This window comes from Wyeomyia smithii, chromosome 3, assembly GCF_029784165.1.
Source record: "Wyeomyia smithii strain HCP4-BCI-WySm-NY-G18 chromosome 3, ASM2978416v1, whole genome shotgun sequence".
In the NCBI taxonomy this organism is placed as follows: domain Eukaryota; kingdom Metazoa; phylum Arthropoda; class Insecta; order Diptera; family Culicidae; genus Wyeomyia; species Wyeomyia smithii.
The window spans coordinates 276,093,636-276,120,174 of NC_073696.1; the positions used below are offsets into that span (position 1 = coordinate 276,093,636).

General features: G+C 41.8%; 1 protein-coding gene across 3 annotated transcripts; it reads left to right on the forward strand.

The window, feature by feature from the left end:
- Positions 1 to 2,412: 2,412 nt before the first annotated feature.
- On the forward strand, positions 2,413 to 26,153 carry LOC129727038 (REST corepressor). Of its 3 annotated transcripts, none has more exons than XM_055684425.1 (11): positions 2,413 to 2,552; positions 3,333 to 3,830; positions 3,908 to 3,961; positions 20,638 to 20,772; positions 20,837 to 21,051; positions 21,116 to 21,280; positions 23,189 to 23,577; positions 23,734 to 23,980; positions 24,045 to 24,212; positions 24,467 to 24,796; positions 24,971 to 26,153. In XM_055684425.1, exons 2-11 carry the CDS (start codon positions 3,686 to 3,688, stop codon positions 25,259 to 25,261), a joined length of 2,139 nt encoding a protein of 712 aa, XP_055540400.1. In that variant the 5' UTR covers positions 2,413 to 2,552; positions 3,333 to 3,685; the 3' UTR covers positions 25,262 to 26,153. The 3 variants fall into 3 exon arrangements, with proteins under 3 accessions (XP_055540400.1, XP_055540399.1, XP_055540401.1); XM_055684424.1 differs by lacking the exon at positions 2,413 to 2,552 and adding an exon at positions 2,988 to 3,135; XM_055684426.1 differs by lacking the exons at positions 2,413 to 2,552; positions 23,189 to 23,577; positions 23,734 to 23,980; positions 24,045 to 24,212; positions 24,467 to 24,796 and adding an exon at positions 2,988 to 3,135.
- Positions 26,154 to 26,539: the final 386 nt, after the last annotated feature.

A 26,539-nucleotide genomic window follows, 5' to 3' on the forward strand; every position in this document is an offset into this window, starting at 1 on the left:
ATCGGCAAAAAGTGGAAAAATTGGATTACCGTGATGCGACGATTCACAGTTTGAGCGAAACAGAAAAGACCTTTCACGGCTACAGACTATTTTACGAGACGTTTCAGAACTCAATTCATGAATAATATTTTCACAGAAAACATGAAACAGCAAATACCGTCTATCCTACTCTAGCAGTTCGTAAAATGGTAAAATGAAATTGCCAATAATATGAGTGAAAAATATGCAGGTCGCAACTTTTTCATGTACACCTCTCGCTTTTCCATTCGCTAACAGACGGCGCTGCGAGCGTACTTTATTCGTCGGTGATTTTTGTGCGTCTCGAATAACCGCCTCGAAAACAAACGACTTATTCTCGAAATAAAATGTTACTTAGCTTGCTTAGAATGTCCTGGTGACTCCTTTTTCCACTGTTCCGGTAACCAGCAGAACTTTATTTGTAAAATTCACTGAATATACTAATATTATTTGGGGGGAAACAGCTTAAATTAGCTAAATTTCACGTGGAGATAAAACACGCACAACACTTACCGGCCTTGTTGCCAGTCCTCAGTTTTTTATTGTTCTGGGCAATTATAGATAAATTATGGTATAACTAGACGTACCACTCCATACAAAATTGTAAAAAAATGTAGTTCCGATTAACTTGTAGGACACTTACCTGGACATATTCCGAAAAAGATAAACTTTCAGCATTTCTAGCAACCAGCCCACTTATCTGCTGTATCTGGCAGCACGGCGCGTGACCAGTGTTGCCATTTTCACAGATTTTTCTGTAAAATCACAGATGTTTTTCCTTTTTCAAATCACAGAATCTGTGATCACAGATGACAGATATTTTTGGAAAATCACAGATTTTTACAGATTTTTTCCATATATGCCGGAAATAACAAATTACCTACATTTTTTCCAGGTCAAACTCATTAATTCGAGGTACGATTTTCCGGAAGCTCGAATAATCATCCGTAGAAAATAGTTCGACTATCCGGAGTCATTCTTTTCGCAAATTTCGAATTCGTTTACAATTTCGATATTTGCCTTTTTATGGATTCCATCTAGGAATGCTAGTTTTTCGCGCTATATGCTGCTTAGTTAACTCAATGAAGTATGCAGAGAGGTGACCTGGTTGAATTAACGTATTTTGACGTTTACCGTATCCAACGTATTACTCGTTAATTTCTTCTGACTAAATCATGACCACTTTCTCTGATACGCAGCTTATCTTGTCTCAATGCCAACCTGAAAAACACTTCGTTGAGGAACAAGTTGACTGTTCCAATGCAATTTTAAAAGCTAAATAGCTAATTCAATGGAGTGGAGGAAAATTTAATGTTAATATAAAGCATTTCAATCAATCTTGTTCTGTTTTTAAACAAATAATAATATCCCAGATATGATCACAGATTTTTTTCTCTGGTCACAGATTTTTGTCGTCAAAACACATATTTCGAAACGGCAACTCTGCGCGTGACAACTGTCAACTGAGTTCTACACGCTCCATTGTTTTTACTCTAATCTAATTAAGATTTACTCACTTTGGTATTGGTATTTTTCTGCAAAATGTCAAAAAGTGAGTAACCACGATAGGTAACATTAACTCAGATTTTCATAATTACCATGTTTACTCAGTTTTGAGTTATCATCCGAAGAACAGTTGGCATCGCTTCTATTCATTGGCTAGCAGTAAGTATTTGTTCTGTCATCGAAACAACAATTTCTTATTGAATTATATTACATAATAATATTCCACAATAATTTCAGCTAAACGTCATTGCCATGAGATTTTCTTGTGGTAATTTTTAACGTCGGTGATTTTGACATAATTTCCAATGATGATTTTATGTATATCGTAAATTAAAGATTATGTAACTAAGGGGCCGTTCCTAAACCACGTGGTCATATTTTGATAACTTTTTATACCCCCCGTACCTCCTCGTGATCTTTCGTGGTCTTTTGGTAACCCCCCCCCACTCTGACTTTAACTAAGTGGTCCCCCCTCGTCCCCCACTTCATGACCACGTGGTTTAGGAACGGCCCCTAAGTTGATAAATGATCAGAAATATATTTTTCACGAAATTTTCGAGGGTAGGTTTACCATAAGAGATGAAAAAGTTCAGCAAATAATTTACATGGCAATAAATTACCTTAATTAAAAGTTTTTAATAAATTACCTGTTATACAAATATTGATATTAGCTCAAAAATCAAGATGTGCTTCAAGTGATAAAGATTATATTAAAAGATTGTAAAACTTGCTGTTTTCAGCACAAAACAAAATGTTAGATGTTACCATGAATAGTGACGTACTAAACGCACCTAAGCTGGGGTCGTTCTCAGTTAATTCTAGACAGCAGATAGAGAGTGCGTTCACGCTGTTCTCTCATCGTTTCCCTTACTTCATTCGTTCGTGCTGTGTTCGCGTCGCATTTCAAGCAGCAGTCGCTCGCATCATCGAAGGATCTTTGTTTTGTCCATATTTATATACGCGCCAAGTGTTTGCGGTTGTGGGCCAAAAATTGTTTTTTTTTTCTACTCAGGGTACCCGTTTGGCAGGTAATTGCAACATTAAATTATTTTCTGTTTTTGTTGTATTTCGAAATAATTCTTAGACAAATTTATGAAGTTTCATCATCGTCAGCGGCAATGCGGGCTGGGCAAATTGGGGGCAAAGTGTGAGAGCTGTGTATATTTACTGTTTTCTGTACGGGTGCACGTAATCCGTGGGCCCTCTGCGAACTGGCAGTGAGCCGCAAAGTGAACGCTAGGAGACACCATTTTATGCTTTATTGTTTCGGGCACCCGTACTTTTCGGGGTTGCCAGTTGGGGTAGTGCCTGCACGAACTGCTTATCGACTAAAGTTTTGAAAGTGACATTATTGAACGTCTGTGGGGCTAAGCGAGCTTTTAACTCAGCGTTCTCTTTGATTCCTAACAACGAAGAAGTTGAAGGATAAATTTGGAAACACTACTGGCAGCTCTGGTGTGTTAGCATTTTTCTGCCAGTCGGTACACATTTTCAGCCAATTTTACAGGGGTTGAATTGCTGTGCGGATATTACGTGCTGAATATTTGAACTTTTGTAACTTTAAAAGTATTTTTTTGTGTGTAAAACTCTTATTTTGTACAAAGAAAAAAAGTAAGTGAAGAATTGTAGGTTAAAATTAGGATTTTAAAACATTTCAAGTAGTATGGTAGTGAAAAGCAAATTTTAAATTTGCAGTTGAAAATTCCGAAAAAAAAATCGATTTATTTGGAACTGTTGTGTGCTGCTGTGTGTAAATGTTACAGTGTGGAATATTCTTCTAAAAAAGGACATTTTCTTTTGTATTCCAGACATTTAAACGTAAATTTGAAAATATCGAAGAGCTACCGCAGCGGTGTGTCAGTCGACAAGCGTTTCGCGAGAGTTTTGGCAGCGTAATCGACACGCTACGGTCGCTGGAAAAGTGCAGCTAGACGACCGTGGCACCCGTAGCTGTTTGTATATTTTTATTCACACATTGATTCTGCCTGCCTGCCTGCCATCAAGTGCTGCTGGTCGTGGGTTTGATTTTTCAGTCAGCAGCTGCGAATTACTGCTTTCGGTCGGAACAAAACGCCCGAAAGGATTACACTTTACACCCAGTAATCGATAGAGCTTTCCGTAAGCTCTCAGCGGTCTCGAAGTGGAGACGAAGAAAGCAAAAATGGTGCTGGCTGACCGAACCGTTGAGAATGTTCGCAACGGCCGCCGGTCACGGGGTCCTAGTCCAAATGGCCACTCGATGGCGGCAACAGCCGCTGCGATGGTCGCCGGTGGCATAACCGAGTCCAGTTCCGACGATGAAAACTGTGAGTAAAGTTAGCTACAAGGATGCAGGGTTTGGCCGCAGCTTCGCAGACTGACTGTTGACTCATTTTTCTTACAGCACGGAAAAACGGAAACTCATCCAAAGCAGCCAAGACGAAGAGCGAGTATGAAGGTAAGGCAGTAGTTTGTGTTTCCGTTCGTTGTTTGGTTTAAATTTCGCAATATGTATTACAAGTGGAATTATTCAACGGCTTTGAATATGCAATTGACCTGAGCGAAAGTGGATCAATAATTGTTGCTGTAAAGTGTGTAATTACGAAGGAATAGGTATAGCTAATAATTGGTGGAAGTGCAAAATTAGCTATTTAATGCTGGTTCTGTGCATGTGCTTTTCATAAAAGTATAGTTTTATTTGCCGTTCTGTTTCTTATGACGTAGTTCTATAATAGGTCATTTACTTATGATCGTATGGGAGATTGGAGTGAGTTGGATTTTAAGGAAATTTGTTATCGATTTTTTACCATAACAAAGAAATTGTCCAACTTTTTTTCTAGTACTAAATGAATGACAGAAAAAAAAAACAAAGATGGCATTCTATGGAAGCTTAGGTTTTTTCATTCCTTTATCTGCAATGTGCCGTTCTGCTGATAATCTTTTTGATCATTTTGTAGATCCTGAGTGGTTGTTTCTGCAGGGACGTCCTCTTATCGTATTGTGTGTATATTTTTATAGGGGTGCAATCATGTTCTGGTAACAGCCGGCTTTATTGCGAAATGCAGGCCCGTGAAAATATATTATGGAAAAATAATAATGCCTAGCGGACTGCAGTGATCGAACTGCTGGTCTGGTCAGAAAGAAAGGATGTATTGGTTGAGATCTCAATGCATCAATTTTGGTCTCCTGTGTTCCTGTGTGTTTTTTATCAATCTAAAAGCAAACTACTCTAACACACAGAGAATCCTGAATGTGTATTTCCGCAGAAGGACCCAAAATGTATATGTGGAAATCAGTTCCTGACATCCGACAACTTGTTTTTTTTTTTTTTTTAAACTCTAATATTTATTTAGGCCCAACCGCAAAGCATAACGGGGCCGAATATCTTTGGAGTAGGGAAAAGCCAGCTTGAGTAGAGCCTGTATCCCGACTGCTCCTCCTCAAACAGGCATAAAAACCCTCTCATCTTTTCTTTTTTATAAATACAATTTAAAAATACATATCATTTAAACCTACGGCTAACAATAACAATAATAAATGAAGTTCTTCTCTGTATGAGTAAATATCAATTCTTAATACTATTCGTTAAGGTGTGATGGTTCCTTATATCTTTAGAAATCAAAACTTATATCTATGTTTGGTGGATCATGTCTCTCAGAAAGAAGCGATGATTCATGTGTCTCTAAAAAGATCAATAAAAGAAAAAAAAAAGGAACAGAATTAGTGTGAAACTTTTTGATGGAGGTTGTGTTGGAAAAATAAGAAGAAGAAGCAAGGAGATAATCAAATTCGATACTTGATATCTCTTAAAAAGTCATAAATAGGTATTACAAGCGCGGGGTTGCGGCTAGCAAGTGCATCCCGTACTTGCATTGTAAATGTCACTTTCTGTTTTCGGAGAGAATCAATAAGCTTGGTCCTTGCTCTGTGGTACTTAGGGCATACGAAGACTATATGTTCTATATCTTCGTACCCTCCACATTCGCACAGATTACTATCGACTAAGTTTATTCGATAAAGGTGTGCGTTTGCAACATAGTGATTGGACATTAGGCGCGAAATAACTCGAATGAAATCTCGAGTTAAATCCAACCCTTTGAACCAAGCTTTTGTAGACACTTTGGGCAAGATCGAGTGCATCCATCGCCCAAGATCGTCTTTATCCCATTTTTCCTGCCAGTTTGCCAGGGCCAGTTGTCGAGGCAAGTGAAAATACTCGGTATAGATGATCGGTCTATCAAATATATCTCCTTCTATGGCACCCCTTTTCGCTAATAAATCAGCTTCTTCATTGCCTGGGATTGAGCAATGAGAGGGGACCCACACAAAGCGGATAATGAAAGACCGATCAACCAGCACTTCTAATATCCGTCTAATTTCCGGAAGGAAATAGGACGGGTGCTTGACCGGTTTAATCGATCGGAGAGCTTCGATAGAACTGAGGCTGTCCGAGAAGATGAAATAATTGCCTGGTGTCTTGAGCTCGATAATTTGCAGCGAATTGTGTATGGCAGCTAATTCAGCTACATATATGGAGCAAGGCTGTGCCAGTTTGCGGGATATGTGATGATCTGTGTTAAAAACGCCATATCCGGATTGTCCATCCATCACAGATCCGTCCGTGAAAAAGGAGTTCTGTTCTGGGAGGTGGCCGAATTTTGCCGAAAATATTAATGGCACAACTGTTGGTCTGAGGTGTTCGGGAATTCCATGGATTTCTAGTTTCATCGTCAAATCAAATACCACAGAAGAATTGTTGAGCGATGTTGAAATCTCACGGGATGAAGCAACAACCGAAGGGTTTATCTCCATGGTCATGAACCGCTGGTATACTGACATACAGGGTTTCTGAACAACTTCCAAACACCTCTCATAGTTCTCGATTATCATTGGGTTTGCTATCTCCGATCTGATGAGGAAACGAAGAGCCAACTCGAATAGCCTCTCTTTGAGTGGTAGTACTCCCGCAATGACCTCTAGAGACATGGTATGTGTCGATTGCATGCAGCTTAGAGCGATACGCAAACAACGGTATTGTATCCTCTCTAGCTTCAGCATGTGTGAGGCTGCGACTCCTCTGAAGCATATGCTGCCGTATTCTATTACGGGCAGAATAGTGGTTTGGTAGAGTCGTATTAAATCCTCTGGATGCGCTCCCCATGATGTTCCTGTTACCATCCGAAGAAAATTAATTCTCGGTTGGCATCTTTGCTTCAGGTAATTGATATGTTTTTCCTATGTGCACTTAGAGTCATACCATACTCCTAGATACTTGAAGCTAGGTGACTGAGTGATGGGTATTCCGGACAGAAGTAGCTCGAAACGAGGTGGTGGTCGCTTCTTTGAAAAGACTACCATCTCCGTTTTTTCAAGCGAGAATTCGATTCCAAGACAACTGGCCCAACCGGTCAGATTATCTAGCGTATTTTGCAGGCTGTTTTTCATGTCTACAGCTAGAGTCGCCGTGACTGATACAACGCAGTCGTCAGCTAACTGGCGCATTGTACAGCCGTCCGTCAAGCATGTGCCGATGTCACTGATGTTAAAGTTGTACAACAGCGGACTCAGACAAGAGCCTTGGGGGAGACCCATGTAGCTTGTTCGTGTTATTGTTGAAGAACCGTGGTTGAAAAGTAAATGCTTTTCAGACAGCAGGTTGATCAAAAAGTTTGTTAATATAGGGAAGAATCCTCTCTGGTGCAGTTTCTCGGAAAGAATTTCGATTGAAACTGAGTCAAATGCGCCTGTGATATCCAGGAAAACCGAGGTCATTTGTTGTTTGCTGCCAAGAGCCATTTCCGCTTCTGTGGCTAGCAATGCCAGGCAATCGCTAGGGCCCTTGCCCCTACGGAAGCCGAACTGGGTCTCTGATAGTTGGTTAGTTGTTTCTGCCCAGTTGTCAAGTCTACGCAGGATCATTTTTTCAAGCAATTCGCGTATGCATGAGAGCATCGCAATCGGCCTGTACGAGCGGTGATCTGCGGCAGGTTTGTCTGGCTTTTTGATTGCGATAATCTTAACCTGTCTCCAAGCTTCCGGAATCATATTGTTCCTGATAAGCTTATTAAACAGTTTAAGAAATCGTAGCTTGGCCGAGTCCGGCAGGTTTTTCATCAAATTAAATTTGATCCTGTCCGGTCCTGGAGCCTTATTCTTGCAAGACGCGAGGGCAATTGAAAACTCCAACATGGTAAATTCTGGTTCTTCAATAGCCGTTGTATCGCTGAATTTTTGCTGTGATGGGACAGCGTCTGGGCATACCTTTTTCGCGAAATCATAGATCCAACGTTCAGAGTATTCATTAGCCTCATTACTGTCGGACCTATTGCGCATTTTTCGAGCCGTATTCCAGAGATAGCTCATAGAAGCATCTCTGGGTAACGTGCTTATGAAATTTTGCCAGTATGATCTTTTTTTCAGTTTGTGCAGTTTAGCCTGTTCCAGTTCCAGCTCTCTAAACTGATCAAAAAGTTGAATGGAATGATCTTTCCTGAATGCTAGGTATGCTCTTTTCAGAGTTTTTTTCATCTCGGTGCATTCTTTGTCCCACCATTGTTTGTTAGGGCGAATTTTCAACTTGTTCTCAGGGGCGGGCCTCGTCTGAGATTGCAACGCGCTATCTAAAACTAATGTCGCAAGGAAGTTGTATTCGTTTGATGGAGAAAGCTCGTCGGTTGTTTCGAGCTCCTGGGATATCATGTTCGAGAATTTTTCCCAATCAATATTCCGGGTGAGATCATACTCTACTTCGACTGTGGTAACAGACTGGAGCCTGCTCATAATCGAAATACTTATTGGCAAATGATCACTACCATGGGGATCTTGAATAATCTCCCATTTACAATCCAAAGCTATTGAGGAGGAACACATAGATAAATCTAAAGTGCTCTTTCGTACTGGAGGCCTTGCTATTCTTGTAGCTAACCCAGGTATGTTCAATAGGGTCATATCGAACTCGTCTAGTAAGCTTTCAATAAGAATAGCCCGGTTATCATCTCCAGGTGCTCCCCACGCCATACCGTGAGAATTGAAATCTCCCAGGATAAGGCGTGGAGTCGGCAGCAGTTCCGTTATTTGTGTTAGCTGCAACCGGTTTATAATAGCTCTAGGTGGAATGTAGACTGATGCGACCGTAAGGCTCTCACCAGCAACTGTTATATGGCAAGCAACAATTTCTATGCCATCAATTGCTGGGAGAGGAATTCGGAAGAATGGGTAGCATTTTTTTATACCAAGGAGCACTCCGCCATAAGAGTTTCCTCGGTCTAAACGGATGATATTGAAGTCTTGAACGGCTAGTGTCGTATCAGTTGATAACCATGTTTCAGATAGCGCGAAAATATCGCATTTGCTATCGTGAAGCAGGAGTTTAAATTTATCTAATTTGGGGATCAAGCTTCTACAGTTCCATTGTATGATCCTTGTTGTCGATTCGTCACTTCGGCTGTCTGATTTAGACATCGAAGGATACGAACGCGAGGAGGGGCCATTTGGTGCTTAGTTGCTTACCCAACATGCAAATTGTTGGAAGCCAAGCCGAAATCATACTTTTAAGAGCATCGGATAAACCAAAAGTGGTGAATATCCATTCAACGATCATTTTGAATGAAATACGCCCATCAATAGACGGTATTTCAGACTCCGTTGACAGTTTAGGGGTGGTAGCAGATTGTTTCCCTGGAAGTTTAGGAAACTCCTGATCGTAGTTAACTCTGAAACCAGGAGGAGTCGCTTTAGCATTTTGCTTTGGAGCGGAACCTTGTGGAGTATCAGTTAGCGTCTTCTTCTGCTCCTTTCTGGGGAGTTTAGGAGAAGATGCACTTGGCCGTTTTCGCACAGCTCCGGTTGACGGGAGTGGTTGATAATCCTCCTCGTCATCATTCGAATCATCGTTCTCCAAACTGGAGTAACGATTTTCATCCTGCTGTAGGGCAGTCTTTAGCATCTGTGCGAAAGACTGCTTACTACGTTGTTTTGTCGATTTTTTCAGTGCGTCAAACCGTAGCTTATATTTTTCGCACGTCTCGACTTTGTGTGGGCTACCACCACATAGGGAGCATTTTGCTTCCTGTTCACTACAAGCATGGTTACTCTCCATGATTTCCCCACACTTGCAGCATTTGGTTTTATTGCTGCAGTAGGTTTTCGTGTGCCCTAGCTGCAGACAATTTGTACACGACATGACTTTTGGGATAAAAAGTCGTACCGGTAGTCTGAGCTTGTACAGCTCGAAGAAATCTGGGAGCACTTTCCCTTCGAAGGTGACTCGAAACGAATCGTTCGGAGAGTAGCTACCCATGTTGTCCTTAGAGTACATTCTCCGGCACTCTAAGACTTTAATTTTTGGGAGGTTTGGGTTTTTGAAACGACCCGCTCCTTCCATAACTTCTTTCTCTGTGAGATCGGGTTCCGTTATGACGCCCTCGATCTCAGTTGCTCGAGCCGGAATATACACCCGGTACTCGATCGTAAAGTTTTGATCTTCAACAACTGCATTTGCATGTTGAAGATCAGAAAATGTGGCCTTCAGTTTATCGGCTTTAACTTTACAAACCTCTACCAAGCTGTCATATCTTTTTCGCAGAAGTTTACAAATCTGAACGACCTTTAGGGGTTTGTTTCTGGGCCGGATGAAAACTACCCAACGAAGTCCAGGTTGGTCTTCCTTATATTTCTTCACCCGAACTGTTACATCATCAGTGGGTGGCACAGGCGAGACAGTTTTGCGCGCTCTTTTTCGTTTTTTTATAACATCAAAGAAGCCATCTACATCGTTTTTCGGGATGTCAGAGAAATCCATTTCGGACTCTTCACCCCCTGAACCGGATGAGAGGTCCGGAGGGATAGACAATCCACCCGCCGCCATGGAGCGGCTGTGAACTATCTGTCGCTAAGAGTTATTAGATATATGCAGTTGAATACTTATATTCCTAAATGTAAAGAAAGCGACTATATATAAGAAAAAAAAATGACAAAGCGAATCCAAAACCGAAATATGTATGTATATATATATATATATATATATATATATGTATATATATATATATATATATATGTATATATATATATATATATGTATATATATATATATATATATATATATATATATATATATATATATATATATATATATATATATATATATATATATATATATATATATATATATATATATATATATATACATATATATATATATATATATATATATATATACATATATATATATATATATATATATATATATATATATATATATATATATATATATATATATATATATATATATATATATATATATATATATATATATATATATATATATATATATATATATATATATATATATATATATATATATATAGGAAAGGAACAGAGAAAAGAATGGTTGACACTTATCTTTATATGTAGGTGTGAACCAGAACCGGTTACGCTGTCGCTCCAACAGCAAAGCAGCGAAACCGCTTGCTTTTTCCCCTGTGGGGATCCACCACCAATCGAGTTGACCTACACTGCTGCGAGACGGAATATCCACACTCGGACCGGCACGACACGTACCAGCACACGCGCAGCACCACTACAGCACTCCTCAGCTGCTAGGGGGAAAATTAATACAAACGCTGATCGTAGCGCACTCGTTAGCACACACAGCGTATCACCACCACAACACTGCACTGCGACGCGAACGCTAAAATAAAGCGGGAATTTAATACGGTAAACTGCAGAGCAAACAGAAATCTCGACTTATCTGTTCGGCTGCCGAATAAGCAATGATCCGACAACTTGTGTCTGTAAAGCATCAGTATATACTGAGACTCTATATAGATCTTGTGTCCTATCATCGACCCGAAGATGCTTCAACTCCTGAGAATGCGAACGGAATTAGCTGTTTGAGGAGTACTATGATAGCTTTGGTTTTAGACAAACGTGTTTTCCAAGACAGCACCTATGAATCTTCGTGGTCTACCCGCCATAATGTGTAATAGCTGTATAAACATCCAAGAAACTATGGTGAACGCCCGAACTCTACCCGCAAATTCTATTGGGAAGGACTACACACTCCTACTTGAAATTGGCCCCAGCTTTGCGTGGACACATGGGGTTGGCCTAGAAATCCACGAAGGGAATCCTTTCGGAAGACTCCAGATCCAGACCACCTCGCAGGCAATAGCGGTTAGCATGCAGATACCCACAGCTATCACAGCGGCTTCAATCTATCTTCCACCTAACTCAGGAGACATCGGTGACCAACTGGAAGAGCTTCTCGAGCAGCTACCTGAACCAGTTTTGGCACTAGGAGACTTCAACGCACATTACTCTGCATGGGGATCTTGTCAGGCAGATTTCTTCGGTCGGTTGACCCTTGCTACTGGTTCCATGTCATTGATCGATTTGTCATTCTGTTCAGATTCACTCACCCCTAAGAACTAGTCTGGAAAGTTCTACTCGACACACACAACAGGGATTGCTTCCCTATCGGAAGATTTTTTCCCGGGTGGTCACAGTCTGCAATAGCAAGGCAAAAATAGCTATACGATTGCGCATACTGGATGCACTGGACTTGGACTCCTTCGTAGAGCGTATACTGTCGGCAGCTAAAGCAAGTATTTCGCAGACAAGCGAAATAACGGGCCCCAAGACGGTGCCATGCTGTCTGATGACGATCCGAAAAAACTTGAGGCTTTTCATGCGTTCCAGCAAGCTCGGACAGCTGCTAAAAAGGCTGTACGGGACGCCAAAATGCAATCATGGGAAACCTTCGAGGCCAAGATTTCTCCTACAAGCTCGAAATTGTGGCAGTGCATTAACACTCTGGGTGACAAACGCCGCCATATCTATTGGCAAATAGCAGAGTAAAATAAAACACGTGCGGTTAACTCAAGATAATGGATAGAAGTAATTCTTTATTAACGGTTTGTTTACACTTGTATACTAAGCGCGATGCAAATGACACATTGCACTAGGTTGCAGTGCTGCCATCACTCCTCCTCAACGCGCGCTGCTCGTAGACCAATTTTCTCCCGTAGCATTTCCAACCTAACTCGACCTAACGGTTTAGTAAGAATGTCGGCAAGCATGTCCTGTGTTGGACAATATTCTACGTTTATCAGCTTGCGTTCAACTAAATCTCTAACGAAATGAAATTTTGTATCTACATGTTTAGACCTTTTCAATCCGCCGTTTTTATTCAACAGTTTCATACAGCTTTGGTTGTCTTCCAGGATACGAACCGGGTCTTTGCACTCTTCATGAAAGTCTCGGAGCAGTTTACGAAGCCACAATAATTCTTGGCAGTCTTCTGCCAATGCAATGTACTCGGCCTCCGTTGATGACAGTGCCACGCATGGTTGCTTTTTTGAACTCCATGAGATCGAGCCGCCACCGAGTTGAAAAATGTAGCCTGAGTTTGATTTTCGATCGCTCGCGTTTCCGGCCCAATCAGCATCGGTGAAGCCCTCAAGCTCCTGAAAACCATTACTTAGCTGAAGTTCCAAATTACTGGTTAGCTTAAGATAACGAAGGACTCGTTTGGCCTCCGTCCAATCTACTAAACTTGGCTTGCTAACTTTTCGTCCCAAAAGAGATGTGCAGATACCGCTGTCTGGTCTTGTATTTACGGATAGATACAACAAACCTCCGATAAGGCTCTGAAACTTTTCATTATCCGGAAGAGCCTCACTCTCCTCCTTTTGCTGTATGTATCCGAGATCCATAGGGGTATTTGATCATTTCGCGTTTTCAAGGCCAAAACGTAACAACAACTTTTCGATATAAGCTCTCTGATTCAGGCTGTAACCTGCTTTGTTTCGTGATACCTGTAATCCCAGAAAATGTTTAACATCTCCTAGCACTGACAGTTGAAACATATTTCCCAAATATAAAATAATTTTATCATACTCGCATTTGCTGCACGTCGCAATCAGCATATCGTCGACGTACACCAAAATGTACGATCGCTTACCATCGCGATAGCGCACATACAGGCACGGATCAGCTTCGCCTTGGTTAAATCCGTTCTGCTTCAGTACATCATCCAATTTTTGGTTCCACATCCTAGCGGACTGCTTCAGACCGTACAGGCTTCGGCGCAACAAACAAACTTTGTCGCCATCCGCAGTAACACCCGCCGGAAGCTTCATATAAATTGTTTCCTCCAGATCGCCGTTTAAATAAGCCGTCTTCACATCGATGTGTTTCACTTGCATTTGGTGACGACTAGCAATGGTCAACATAACGCGTAATGTCACGTGCTTCGCAACAGGTGCGAACACCTCATCATAATCGGTGCCATACCGCTGTGTGTAGCCTTGCGCTACAAGACGCGCTTTGTAACGGATAACTTTACCTTGTTCATTTGTCTTCTTTTTGTAGATCCATCGGCACCCAACCGTCTTTTTTCCAGGAGGCAATGAAGTAATATCCCAGGTGTGACAATCTCGAAGTGACTTTATTTCATCCGCCATTGCAGCCTTCCAATGTTGATTTTCTGTGCAGCTAATTGCCTGTTTGTACGTGCGTGGCTCATCAGATTCTTGCTGGGCTAACTTACTGGTTGGATCAAACCTCTGCGGTGGATTACCTTTCGTTGGTCTCTTAGATCGCCTTGGTGTTCCGACGGATTCTAATAATTGCTCCTCCTGTATGGGAAAGTCTTCACTATTGTTGGCATCTTCATATGCGCTTAGATCCGAAAAATCCTCGGAACCTATAACGTCCTCGCATTCACTTTCATTGGTTTCAGTTTTCTCGTTTGCACTATTGAATTCACTGCCTATTTCCTCCGCTTCTAAATTAGAATTTGAATTATTTAACACGTTTAATTCAGTCAACGGAAATAAATCTATCATATTATTCACTTCTGATTGTTTCACACTTTCAATTCCAACCGATGGCATCTCGGCTAATTACTATTTTCTCGGTCGTTGGGTCAATGAAACGCCATGCCTTATGTTGCAATGAATATCCGACAAACACCATTTTCATTGCTTTAGCATCTAATTTTCTTCTTTTTTCTTTCGGAATAAACACATACGCCTGTGCACCAAATATTTGCACCATTTCCATATTCGGTTTTTCTTCGTGCCAGATCTCGTACGGTGTTCCTAGGATCGGTTTCGTAGGTAACATATTCTGGATTTAGTTTGCTGTACTTACAGCTTCTGGCATCCAATATCATACACCGCGCCATCTCGTCCAGTGAACGGTTATTGCGCTCTGCGACGCCGTTTTGCTGTGGTGTGTAAGCGGTTGTGAATTGCTGTTGAATACCTTCATTTTTGAAAAAACCAACTAACTTTGCGCCGCGATATTCCCCACCTTGATCCGATCGTATAGCTTTAGGTGGTTTACCGAACTGTGTTTTCATGCGCTGAACGAAATCTTAAATTGCATCCGCTGTTTCAGATTTTTTTCGTAGAAAATACAAAGTGGTATACCGACTAAAATCGTCGATTAATGTGAGGAAATATTTGCAATCTCCTGGTGTGACTGCGTTCATTGGCCCACACAAATCACTGGAAGAGGTTGTGTTCCGAATGTGGCCATGTTGGCCCCGAGTCAAAAGCAATCCAATCGTCGCACGCGCTTTCTGGTCGCATTCATCCCAAGATGCCAGCTCCGCTGCGTTCGCATTGTTTGCCGCCCGTTCCGGTTTCAATCCTGGTGAGACATACTTCCAGAGTCCTTCTCTCACCAGCAAAAACTCGACTTCTAACTTCCACGAATCGTAATTATCGTTCGTAAGTTTTGCGATTCCCGATCTTTCCATTTTCGACGTATAACCGAAAAAATACCACCGGCGGCAAAACTTATACTCGAACCGAAAAAATTAGATTTTTACACTTATTCCGACGCGTTTTTCCCGCGAAAAATGCTGTCCATAACCTATTGGCAAATAGCAGAGTAAAAAAAAACACGTGCGGTTAACTCAAGATAATGGATAGAAGTAATTCTTTATTAACGGTTTGTTTACACTTGTATACTAAGCGCGATGCAAATGACACATTGCACTAGGTTGCAGTGCTGCCATCAATATCCGCCGCCAACCGGCAGCCTTTCGACCCATTACGCTCATAATATGCATATCCAAGGTCTTCGAAATGATGGATAATAGGAGACTATGGAACTGGACTGACGACCCGATAGACGACAACACGCCTTCCGATCCAGCCATGGGACAGAAACGCATCGCGGAGTTAGGAAAGAACTTATCAGACAAAGATGATTCCATGGCGTATGACACTACATGGGAGCATGGGATTCTACGGACGTTAAAGAGATGGCGTGTATCAGAACGGCTGTTCATTCTCTACGACAGTCCCAATCTACGTCAACAACCAAAGAAAGACGAATTAGCTCAAAATCTTGAGAGCTACTATGGACCGAGCCTTCAGTTTTACAGCCCACTCTAGGCTGACCATTGAATTCTGATCATCATCGTTGGCGCAAGACTGTCTTGAGGTGCTCGTTGCTCACTTTTGCAAGCAGGATAGGCGATTATCACAACACGTTTACTCTATGGAATAGTGTTAATTAGAAGAGAAGATTCAACCGTGAAACTGGGTTCACCACAGAAGGCAGAATCACAAAAGGCAGACGCACGAAAGGCAGAACCATGAAAAGCAGAATTCTATGACCGTACACAAGGCAGAATATTTCAAAAGGCGGAAATATAATAGGCAGAATTACGAAGGGCGCGAAAGGCAGAATCACAGTTCTGGCGGGAGGTGCAAATCAAGCCATATTATCCGAAATGCGCAAACTGGTTTGGCTTAGATCTTCAAGACTCTCACGGCGTCGCGGAGAGTAATTTTCCAATGTCAGGTATAGGTTACACTAGTATCAACTAGTTGGGTATAGCTGACATAAAACAATTCATGCGGCGAAGACGCATAATCGAGGGCAAGGAACCGATGCGACAAAAAGCCGCCGTGGTTTCCGCAGTATGAGCCGGCCGCCGACCCGCCGTCGGAAGCGGCGGCCCCTCGCATACAAACGACTGATCCACTGGTTTTCTAGGATTATTCAAATAGGTTTCCTTTTCCTCAGTTAAGTCCGAACGAGCGGTAGCGAGTAAGGACAGCATACACTTGGACAATAGAGTCGGCCAAAGGCCGCGAGTGTGTGTTAGTAAAATAGATGAAAATAGATGACACAATGTTAGTAAATTACAAAATCAGAATCGAATCTGCCATTTTGTGATTCTGCCTTACGAAATATTCTGCCTTTTGTAATTCTGCTTTTCGTGATTCTGCCTTTCGTGATTCCGCCTTTTGATTTTCCGCCTTTCGTAGGAGATCCGTGAAACTACTAGCACCAACCTATAACCGGTTAGTCAGACTCGTTTCCGAATCCTTCGTCACTAGCCCTTCACTTGCCATAATGGCCGAAGCTGGAGTACTGCCTTCTGACCTGCTTGCCTTACAATATCTAGCACGACTAACAGTCCGACTTTAAGAAAAAAAAAACTACGATGCTTTGAACCTCCCAGTGGTCCGCAGAACTGCAGACCTGTTCACTGGAAAATACAATTCGACCATTTCCAACATCTGCCGACAGCCTAGGTCAACAGACCGTGAATGGAACGCCGCGAGACCGCTCATCATATGAAACGCTGAGCAACACATCAGAGCGGGTGACCCTCTAGATAAGGTTCGTCCCGTAGTACAAGAAGTAATTGGACGACGTTCCAATGCATACAAAATGCAAAACCTTGGTGTTACATTCCGATTTGGAACTTGACCTTCTGTTTACTATACACAGACTTCCCAGCCAACCATTAAGTGTACAGGACAATTGCGGGGCTAGCGCTACGATCCTACTGACACTGATAGTCTCTCCCGAGTCAAGACTCGAACCTACGACGACTGGCTTGTTAGGCCAGCATCGTACCTCGAGACCAGCTGGGGATGTTATGTTTCCATGCATGGGGATGTTCCTATGCATACAATTTGCTCTAATTCGACGGATCTAAAGACGACGACACAGTTGGATTAGGTTTTCTAAATCGGAAGCACTACTACGACATTATTGCGTCTTCTCTGCGGACGCTATTAACATGGCGCTTAAGTCTCGGTGCATCCTCGATACGTTCTGGGAATATAACCTGCAAACCCACCATCTGTTTATCGATTTTAAGGCGGTATACGAATCAGTGAAACGAAACGAACTGTGGCAGATAATGCTGGAACACGGTTTCCCGACGAAACTAATTAGGTTGATTCGCATGGCGCTGGGAGCAGCAAATTCATGCGTGACATCAGCCGCGTTCGTCACGTTAGGAAGCAGGAGGATGCGCTCTAACTTACTGTTCAACATCGCCCATCAAGGTGCAGTACGAAATCTCACATGCTCCTTGGTTTCGCGGACGACATTGATATCGTCGATATCGACCGTATGGCCGTGCAGGAGGCCATCGTGCCTTTCAAGAAGGAAGCTGCGAAATTGGGACTCGTCATTAACTCTACAGAACAAAGTACATGGTAGCTGGTAGGGAGCGTGGGAGCTCCCGTGGTGTTGGTGCTGAAGTGGAGATAGATGGGGAACGATTTGAAGTGGTTGATGTATTCGTTTATCTTGGCGTACCAACATGTGACATGTGACAACAATATGAGTCGTGAAGTGAAACGACGAGTTGCAGCCAGTGTTGGAAACGAAACGAATATGATGCAATCATCGTTTAATCTCCACATGTACACATCATGAAGTGTTACAGACCGCGACTAAACTTGAATCCTCTCAACACATAATGAAATGGTGATATGGTGCGTAGGTTTCTGGGAGAAAATAAACACATGACTAGACTACATCTGCTCTGAGAAGCGATTCGCTCGTTGCGTTTGTCTCTCCATATGCGGGTCGTTAGGGGAACAAAGAATAGCAGCAGAAGAATATCATGGGTCCTGAGCAGCAGCAGAGGTGTGGTGCGGTGAGAAGGAAAGTGTGGGAGAAGGGACTACTTCGGCAGCGGTTGACTCGAGCGAGAGTAGGAGAGCATACATTGTCATTTTCTTTCTTTTTCTGACAAAAAATCTTATTCATGGGTAATAACATAACAAGATCTGATCGCTCTGTGTAACAGAGACGAATAACTTCATATACCGAGTTGTGCACATTGAGAACCATATGTTGTGGTGTACGCTAACGACAAGCAATATATCGTAAAAAGGAAAGCAAAGAGAGTGAACCAACACCGATACTTTGTTATTCGCTTACTGACGACGATGTCAACGCATCTAAGGCCTCCTTTATATGTATTCAAAATCGCTAGAGGTGATTTTTTTTCCATCGCTGGTTGCAGCTACAAACTGGGCCTTCTACGGACTACGTAACCAGCTACGGTCCTGTAGTTTGCAAACTAGCACTGTTTAGGACGCTGATACTCCCAGTGGCCCTCTACGGGCATGATGCATGGACGCTGATCAACGAGTGCCCGAAAATTGAAAAAATTGAATTGAAAGATGGAGTATGGCGCGGACGCACAAATCACGAGTTGTAAGCTTATTCAAGATAACTTTGCATTTAAGAACCCCTATATCTTTTAAATTGACTGATAGAGTGTAACTTTACCAGATGGATCTACGATTTTTTTTATATAAACTCATATTTTACTCTATACACGGTCTAATTTCTCAGCCACAAAAGACAAGTATTTGTCGCAGTGGCACTTCAACATAATGCTCTTCAGGCATACAAAAAAATGTACTGGTGGCAAATACCAAGGTTTTGCATTCCTAGATTTACGATTTACATGATACTTTTTCTAGTGTCTTTCAAAACCTCCGTGAACCTGTTAGAGCGAATGTGATCGTTTCTTTTTCTGAGAATTCTTTAAAGCGAAAGCACAGACAGACGTCCAAGCAAGAACAACATTGATCAAAATTTCCGTGTAAATTTTTTAAAGTAAATTGCGTTATAAATCACTTGTACACTAGCGCCGCCTGGTGACCTTATCGCTACAATACATTTTTTTTCGCTGGTGCACGAGGCTGGCGGTACTGGTAGCGCTACCTGGTTACGGATTGCTACTACAAAAAGCTTTACACAAGTTTGGAACTCAGCTTGGACGTCTGTCTGCGGCGAAAGGTTTCGTATCCGATGAATTCTCATTATACGATTCTTATTCGTGACTCTTAGTCTCATAGACATGACCATCTCGAGGATTTCTTTTTTGTAGAATTCCTTATCGAGGACCCTCATGATTGTAATGTGAGAATTCGGACGTTTCGGACAGTTGCCTTAACGGTGAGTGTCTTGGCGCCTCTCTGGTGTATAGGCTGACTACTAGTCCCATAGGCAAAGTAATCTTAAACTTTAATTTTTCATGATTTCCTATCGAGGACACCCACGATTCCAAAAAGTAAATAGTTCGAGAGTGCTTTAACATCTATTTAACCATTTAAAATATATTTTTTTATTGCCTTTTCAAAGAGGTTTTCAGCCACTAGGCTGGTTAACCTTTGGAAAAATAAGTACAGTGTATGAAATAACAATACTATTTACATTTTATTTTTTTTTGTTAAAGGTCAGAATCCTTTAAAAAATGAGGCAGGGCTGTCTCGCTAGTAGCTAGTCGTTTTGTAGTGCACTGAAGATGTTGGGATCAATGTTGGACATTTGTCGTTGTATTTGGTATTTGGGACAAAAACATATTATATGCTCAACAGATGCATGTACTCTGCAAACGTCACACTGATCCCGGAATTTCCCAGAGTCCCATCGCATTCGCGATGGCTGTCAGTAAAGCCCAAGGTCAGTCACTGAGATTTTGTGACATAAACCTCGAATAGTCATGCTTCTTGCAAGGACAGCATTATGTCGCGTTTTGATGTACCGGAAAATAACCAGCATTCGTGTGTTTGTTCCAAGGAATGAACGAAAAATTGCATAAAATTTTCGTGTATCTCATGATATTCTCAGGCATTGCAATTTTTCAAAATTGGTTCTAAATCATATTTCCTATATATCCTTTACAAATCTGAACGAACCAACTTACTCATGAGAATTAATATATTTAATCAGAAGTCACGAAAAATTGGTATATGTATTTGTAACTGAAACTTTTTCGTCAAATTTCCTTTCAAGTTCCCAAATATATTTCTGATTTTCTTTGTTCCATTTTTTCTGCACCAATAGAAAAGATCCGCGTTGGCCGAGACTATCAGGCCGTTTGTCCAGAGCTGATACCTGCCCCAGAGAGGAAACCGGAAAATTTGAACGATCGCGCCTTGCTGGTGTGGTCTCCGACAAAGGAAATTCCAGACAACAGGCGTATGTTTTATCTGTGTGTTTTTCTCCTATAGAACTTTCTTGACAAATCTTCATCAAACTACAGTGGAGGAGTACATCACAGTGGCCAAAGAGAAGTACGGATACAACGGTGAGCAGGCGCTTGGAATGCTGTTCTGGCATAAGCATGATCTTGAGCGAGCTGTGCTAGATCTGGCCAACTTTACCCCCTTCCCGGACGAGTGGACCGTTGAGGACAAGGTTCTGTTCGAGCAAGCGTTCCAATTCCATGGTAAAAGTTTTCATCGAATCCGACAAATGGTGAGTATTCATCCATGATTATTTTTTTTTTGGTATTCACTAACTGGATCGTCCTTATCGCCAGCTACCGGACAAATCGATCGCCAGCCTGGTGAAGTTTTACTACTCGTGGAAGAAAACCCGCAGCCGGACCAGCGTGATGGATCGGCAGGAAAAGCTGAAAAAGAACGACAGTTCCGAGAATGGAAGCGACCACGGGAGCAACGAGGACTCGGACAATGACGATAAGGTGAGTGACGTCATTGTGCTTGACTAACACGACCATGCTCTCCATGCGCTATCGCTATCATAGCTATCAGGGTTACTGCCAACTACTATTTACTACTACTATTACAAAAACCTTAGGTATCGCAAATGTATGAATGTATGAGAACATGTGCGCGATTGAGAATGAATCATCCTTGTTGTTGTTGTTTTGTCTTACTTCTATGAATGATGACAAATTTACTATGGGCCATCGCCGGTATGATGCTTATCCGAAATGACAGAAGAACAAAACGGAAAATCGGGTTTATTCGTGTTTAGCTTGTACTTTTTTCTTATCGCTGATGTGGCTTGGAATGTTGCAGCTTCGAAATGTTTCGATATTTCATGTGCTAAATTACGTTTAAAATTAGTTGAACAAAATTTTTTTTTGGTAAGAATTCAATCTAGTTTTTGGGAATTTTTCCCCACGATCTCAAATAATGTATACCTGTTAACTGTACATGTGCATACAATGTTAATGTAAATGCTAACCCAACTTATTGTACATAATGGGTATTAAAAGCCAACACAGTCTGGAGTGAAAACTGATTCAAGAACAATAGTAACTGGGAACTTGTTGACACCAATCGATAAACGACGTCACGTGACAGGGCAGAACTCCAATAAAAGAAAATGCGGATTGCATAGTAACTGCGAGCCTGTGTCACTCTAGATAGAGACTTAAAAAACGACATAAAAAACGACCAAAAAAGGCCAAAAATGGAGCACAGGGTGTTCTTGAGTTGACGTAGATGAATGATTACTGATCAAAAACTATAGTTGAAGAGTTCCAAGACATCACTGATAGGTGGAGAGGAGGAAAACGTCTTCGAAGTCCACGGACATTTTGATTAAACACTTTTGGCACCCACGAGCGGTATATTTCAAAGCAGCGTACGATGCGATTAAAAAAAAACATAAATTGAAGCAGGTCATATCTGTTCGACCAAGCTAATAAAACTGGTGTGTGATGCAATGGATGCATCAAAATCAAGCGTCAGGAAGGCTGGCGAGTCAGTGGGTGGATTTAATTACTGTAAGACGCACTTTGGTCTTCAACAGAGCATTATTGATAAAATGTATAAGATTCCAATATCGCCAGAGGAGACCTTAACCTACCGAAGGCAGCAAATTACTGATGTTCTCGATTACATGGCAAGATGGAAAACAAAAAATGGCGCATACACTAGATCTTTGAGCGTTATTTTTAAACCAATTATTGAACACTTGATACAGAAAACCTTTAGGATCAACGTATTGTTGGGAATAGTATTGTTTCATCGAAAGGGAATTCTTGCCTGATAACCAAACCGCTTTTCTTTAATAATTTGTTAACAAAACATATGCGGAAATGTTCTGTACTGAACCGGAGAGTCAACTTTACACGCTTTAAAAAAATCCACGCTTGGAATATTGGCATCGTTGATGTACTGACTGCACGGTAGATTCGGTAGTTGAGAAACTGGAATTCAAGTCAATATTTTCTTTTTTCGTTATTTCTTTTTATGATTCGATTTATTTTCATCTCTCATTATTTCTCTACTTCTAAAAAAGAAAGGTTTTGGTTAGATCTCGCTATTGTTTTTCAATTTTATGATTTGATTGATTTTGATTGATGATTGAGTCGAACTTGTGCTGCGTTTCTGGTACTAAAAAAAAGAAATAATTTTCGGGTCGTTTCCGTACTGCGTGTTGTCCACCGTAGGGCCTTGAAGTTGTTTTACTTCAGTACATATGTTTCGAATAAGGATTTAATTCTACAAGCGTTTGTCACCTTTCAAAACCAGTCGATTTCCCTGACGCATTTTCCACCTTCTTTTTTCCTTTTGCATACTTTCCGTCGTTGGTGCCGTTATTTGTGACCTCTTGAACCACCGTGTGTTCTCATCAGCCCGCGGCAAGTACGGGTGGTACCACTGGTGCGGTGGCTGTCAGCTCGGGTACGGCTGGCTCTACCGTCAACAGTGGAACAGCGTCGAACGTCACCCCCAGCACAAACGGTACAACGCAGAACGATTCCGCCGATGCTGGTGCCGGTGTTACTACTGCCACTGCTGCTGTTGCTGGCGGAACTGCTGCTGCTAGTGGTGCCACTTCCCGATCAAATCAACCAGACACAGAGGGAGGTGAAGGAACCACTTGTCCACCTGCGACCACTAACGGTAATACCGGCACCCAACAGTCGAACTCACTCAATTGTTCCGGCTGCGGTGTGACGTGTAGCGAGCTGAATACTACTCCTCAGGGAAAACTGTGCGGAAGTTGCTACCATCATTGGAGGTATAAATGCCTGTTTGTTCTGCTCTCTTGCACCGTGTTTTGCACAACACCTTTTAATCGATGCTCACCTCAAAAGATTTCACTACAACCAACAAAAAAATAATGAGTCTCTCTTTGTCTGTTTTGTTTCTCCCTGATTTTCTCTTTCTCTTCTAGACGTACCGGGGTGTTGCGTCCCACATCCGGTCCGACTTTCATGAACAAACGCGCGCGCAATTCGACCCTGTTGGGCAAGTCCGGTGAGAGTCACAAGCGTAGGCCCCCGCGGGGAATGTACATCAACCACGACGACATCGTCAAGTTGGCCAATTCAGCTCAGATCAGCGGCGGCACGGGTGAGGGAAAACCGTCCGAGGACTTGCTGGCCGGGATGGATAGGGAAATTGTTTCGCTTTGGAGTCAAGTAAGAGTTTACTTCTTTCGTTTGGTTCTTCGGTTTCGGTTGCCTGACATAATTCATCTCTCAGATCCAGCTCAACAAACAGTGCGTTAGTGGGTTAAAGCGTCAGATTCAACTTTATCCAGAGATGAGCAACCCGGCGGATACGGCCACGGCTCGCGTCAACTCGCGCTGGAACAATGAGGAACTGCTGTTAGCCGTGCATGGCGTGCGCAAGTATGGGCGGGACTTTCAGGTAATCGCTGTTCCACTGGGTCGGGTTTTGGTCAGTGTTAGGCGTTTGGTTAAATTTAGTTTGTTATTCAGACATCCTCTATCTAGGTTTTGTTTTGTTTTATTATTTGCCCTGGTTCTCTTACTTCTTCTATTTGAAATGTTTCAATACCAAATGTTTTGTACTGTTGGTCACGACCAAAAACTGATCACTAAGGGAACTTTAAACCTTCATCGGCGGGATGTATATATACATGCCTTGCTCACTGTTTGTAGGCCATTGCCGATACGATCGGCACCAAGACGGAAACTCAGCTCCGTACGTTTTTCGTCAACTATCGACGAAAATACAATCTGGACAATGTGCTCAAAGAGTACGAAGCGGATCAGAAGCAGCTGCAGGAACAGTTAAACAATAATAACAATACCAATAGCAGCAGTAATAACAACAATGTTAACAAGGAAGATGACTCAACGACATCCATTAGTGAGCTGGAAAGCGCCGATACTAGCTCAACCGTCGGGGAAAAACTGCTAGATTTGGACGAGGGTAAAAAACTGTTGGGAAAAAAGCCTGCCCCTCTGGACTCTGGAGAAATCATGGAGGTAAATAGGATGATCGGAATGAGCGATGAGTGCGAGCGAGCGAGAATATCTAACCCACCCATCATCTACTACACATCCACACTAACAAAAAACCATCGAAACTAAACTTAAGACCACCATCATTGAACCCCATTATCTCTCTCTGTGTATCACAAAAAAAAAAAAACATTGCAGATCGATCTCGTGGACGATGAGATGGTGAACGGAAAAAAGGGTGACACGGATGCGGACACCTTGGACGGATCGAGCAACACGCAGACAACGTCGGGTGTGACCTCTGCTACCTCGCTGCCGAGTGGCACGCTGGCGGTCACTTCGTCGGGAACTCCTGCCTCTTCTGCCACTTCTACGGTGGCGGATGCTGGACAGATGGATAGTGGCGCTCCGATGGATGTTGACGATCAGTCTAGTTCCAGTGCGAAACTGTCCGACTCGGCCAGCAACAGCACAATCATCATAAAGTAAGAATGGAATTCTACCAGCTGTGCGGTTGAAGTCGTGGTTATGATAGAACTATTTCTCGTTTGTTTACTCGCGGAACCCTTTCTTATCACCGTTCGACAGCTGTTTATTGCTAACATTTCTTTAGCGTATTCGTCAATGCACTCTTCCGCCCTGTCGAATGTCTTGTATTATCTTATTATCTGTAATGATACTACCGAGCGAGATGTGCGGCCATTTCTCCCTCGGTGTCAATTTTCTTACAAATGTATGAACTTTTCCGACCAAGTGGGTAACACTCCGCAGCCACGAGCTACCCAACTACATTTAACTTGTATGCTTCAGATTATTCTTATTGCTTTAAATAATCTTCTGCTTTGAAGAAAATAGTTTAACAACTTTATTCACTCGTTTTAGTAAAAAATATATATATATATAACTTGTATTCAGTTTAATAATTGTGTTCCAAAAAATGAAACTTTAGCTAGGAAACTCTTACACAAAACAAAGTCGCCTAAAGACATGGTATTAGACAACTCTCATATACACATAAATATAAACAGCCAAAAAAAAAAAAAAACAAAGGTTGCACACCCAACTCAATGATTGAGAACAGCTGCTTACAGTACAGTATGCCCTTAAACGTTGCAGGTTAAGCATTACAGAAATAGACAAAAAATAATAAGAAAAAAAAACTAATGAAAAACCGTTACATTGCAATGCATTATAGACGCCGGTTAATTGATGCTATTAATACCATTTATCGACGAAAGTGAGAAAGTTATAAAGATGACTATTTAAGAGTTGAAAACTAATTTAAAATCAAACTAATTGATAGCGTATGATAGAAGCCCTGAAAAACAAACTAAAAAAAAACACATCTTTGAATCACTATTAAACACAGGAAAAATAGAAATGTTAGTTTTACTTTTCCTTTTCCACGGTTGAAGAAGTTTTCTGTGATGTCTTTTGTTCAATCTCTGGTTGGTATTTTGAAATTGAGTAATTCATTCAGACTTAGGGTAAGTATCGTTTGTTTCAAAATTCAATGAATATTTACTGTGCTTTCAAATCTTGAAACAGCGTCTACCGATTTCAGCAATTTTTTTTCGCGTTTTAATTTCCTCGCGCCAATCTAGTCTACTTAGTCTATTTAGTATTCAGACAACAGTCCTCCTAGTGGTCCAACGTCGAACGCTTGTCGATCTTGGGCAGCCGTCCTCAAGTCTCTTCGAACACTAGCAGCGTGAAGGGTTAATTTTTTTTTGTTATCGAATAGAATGCGTTTGCCCGTGAAATTCT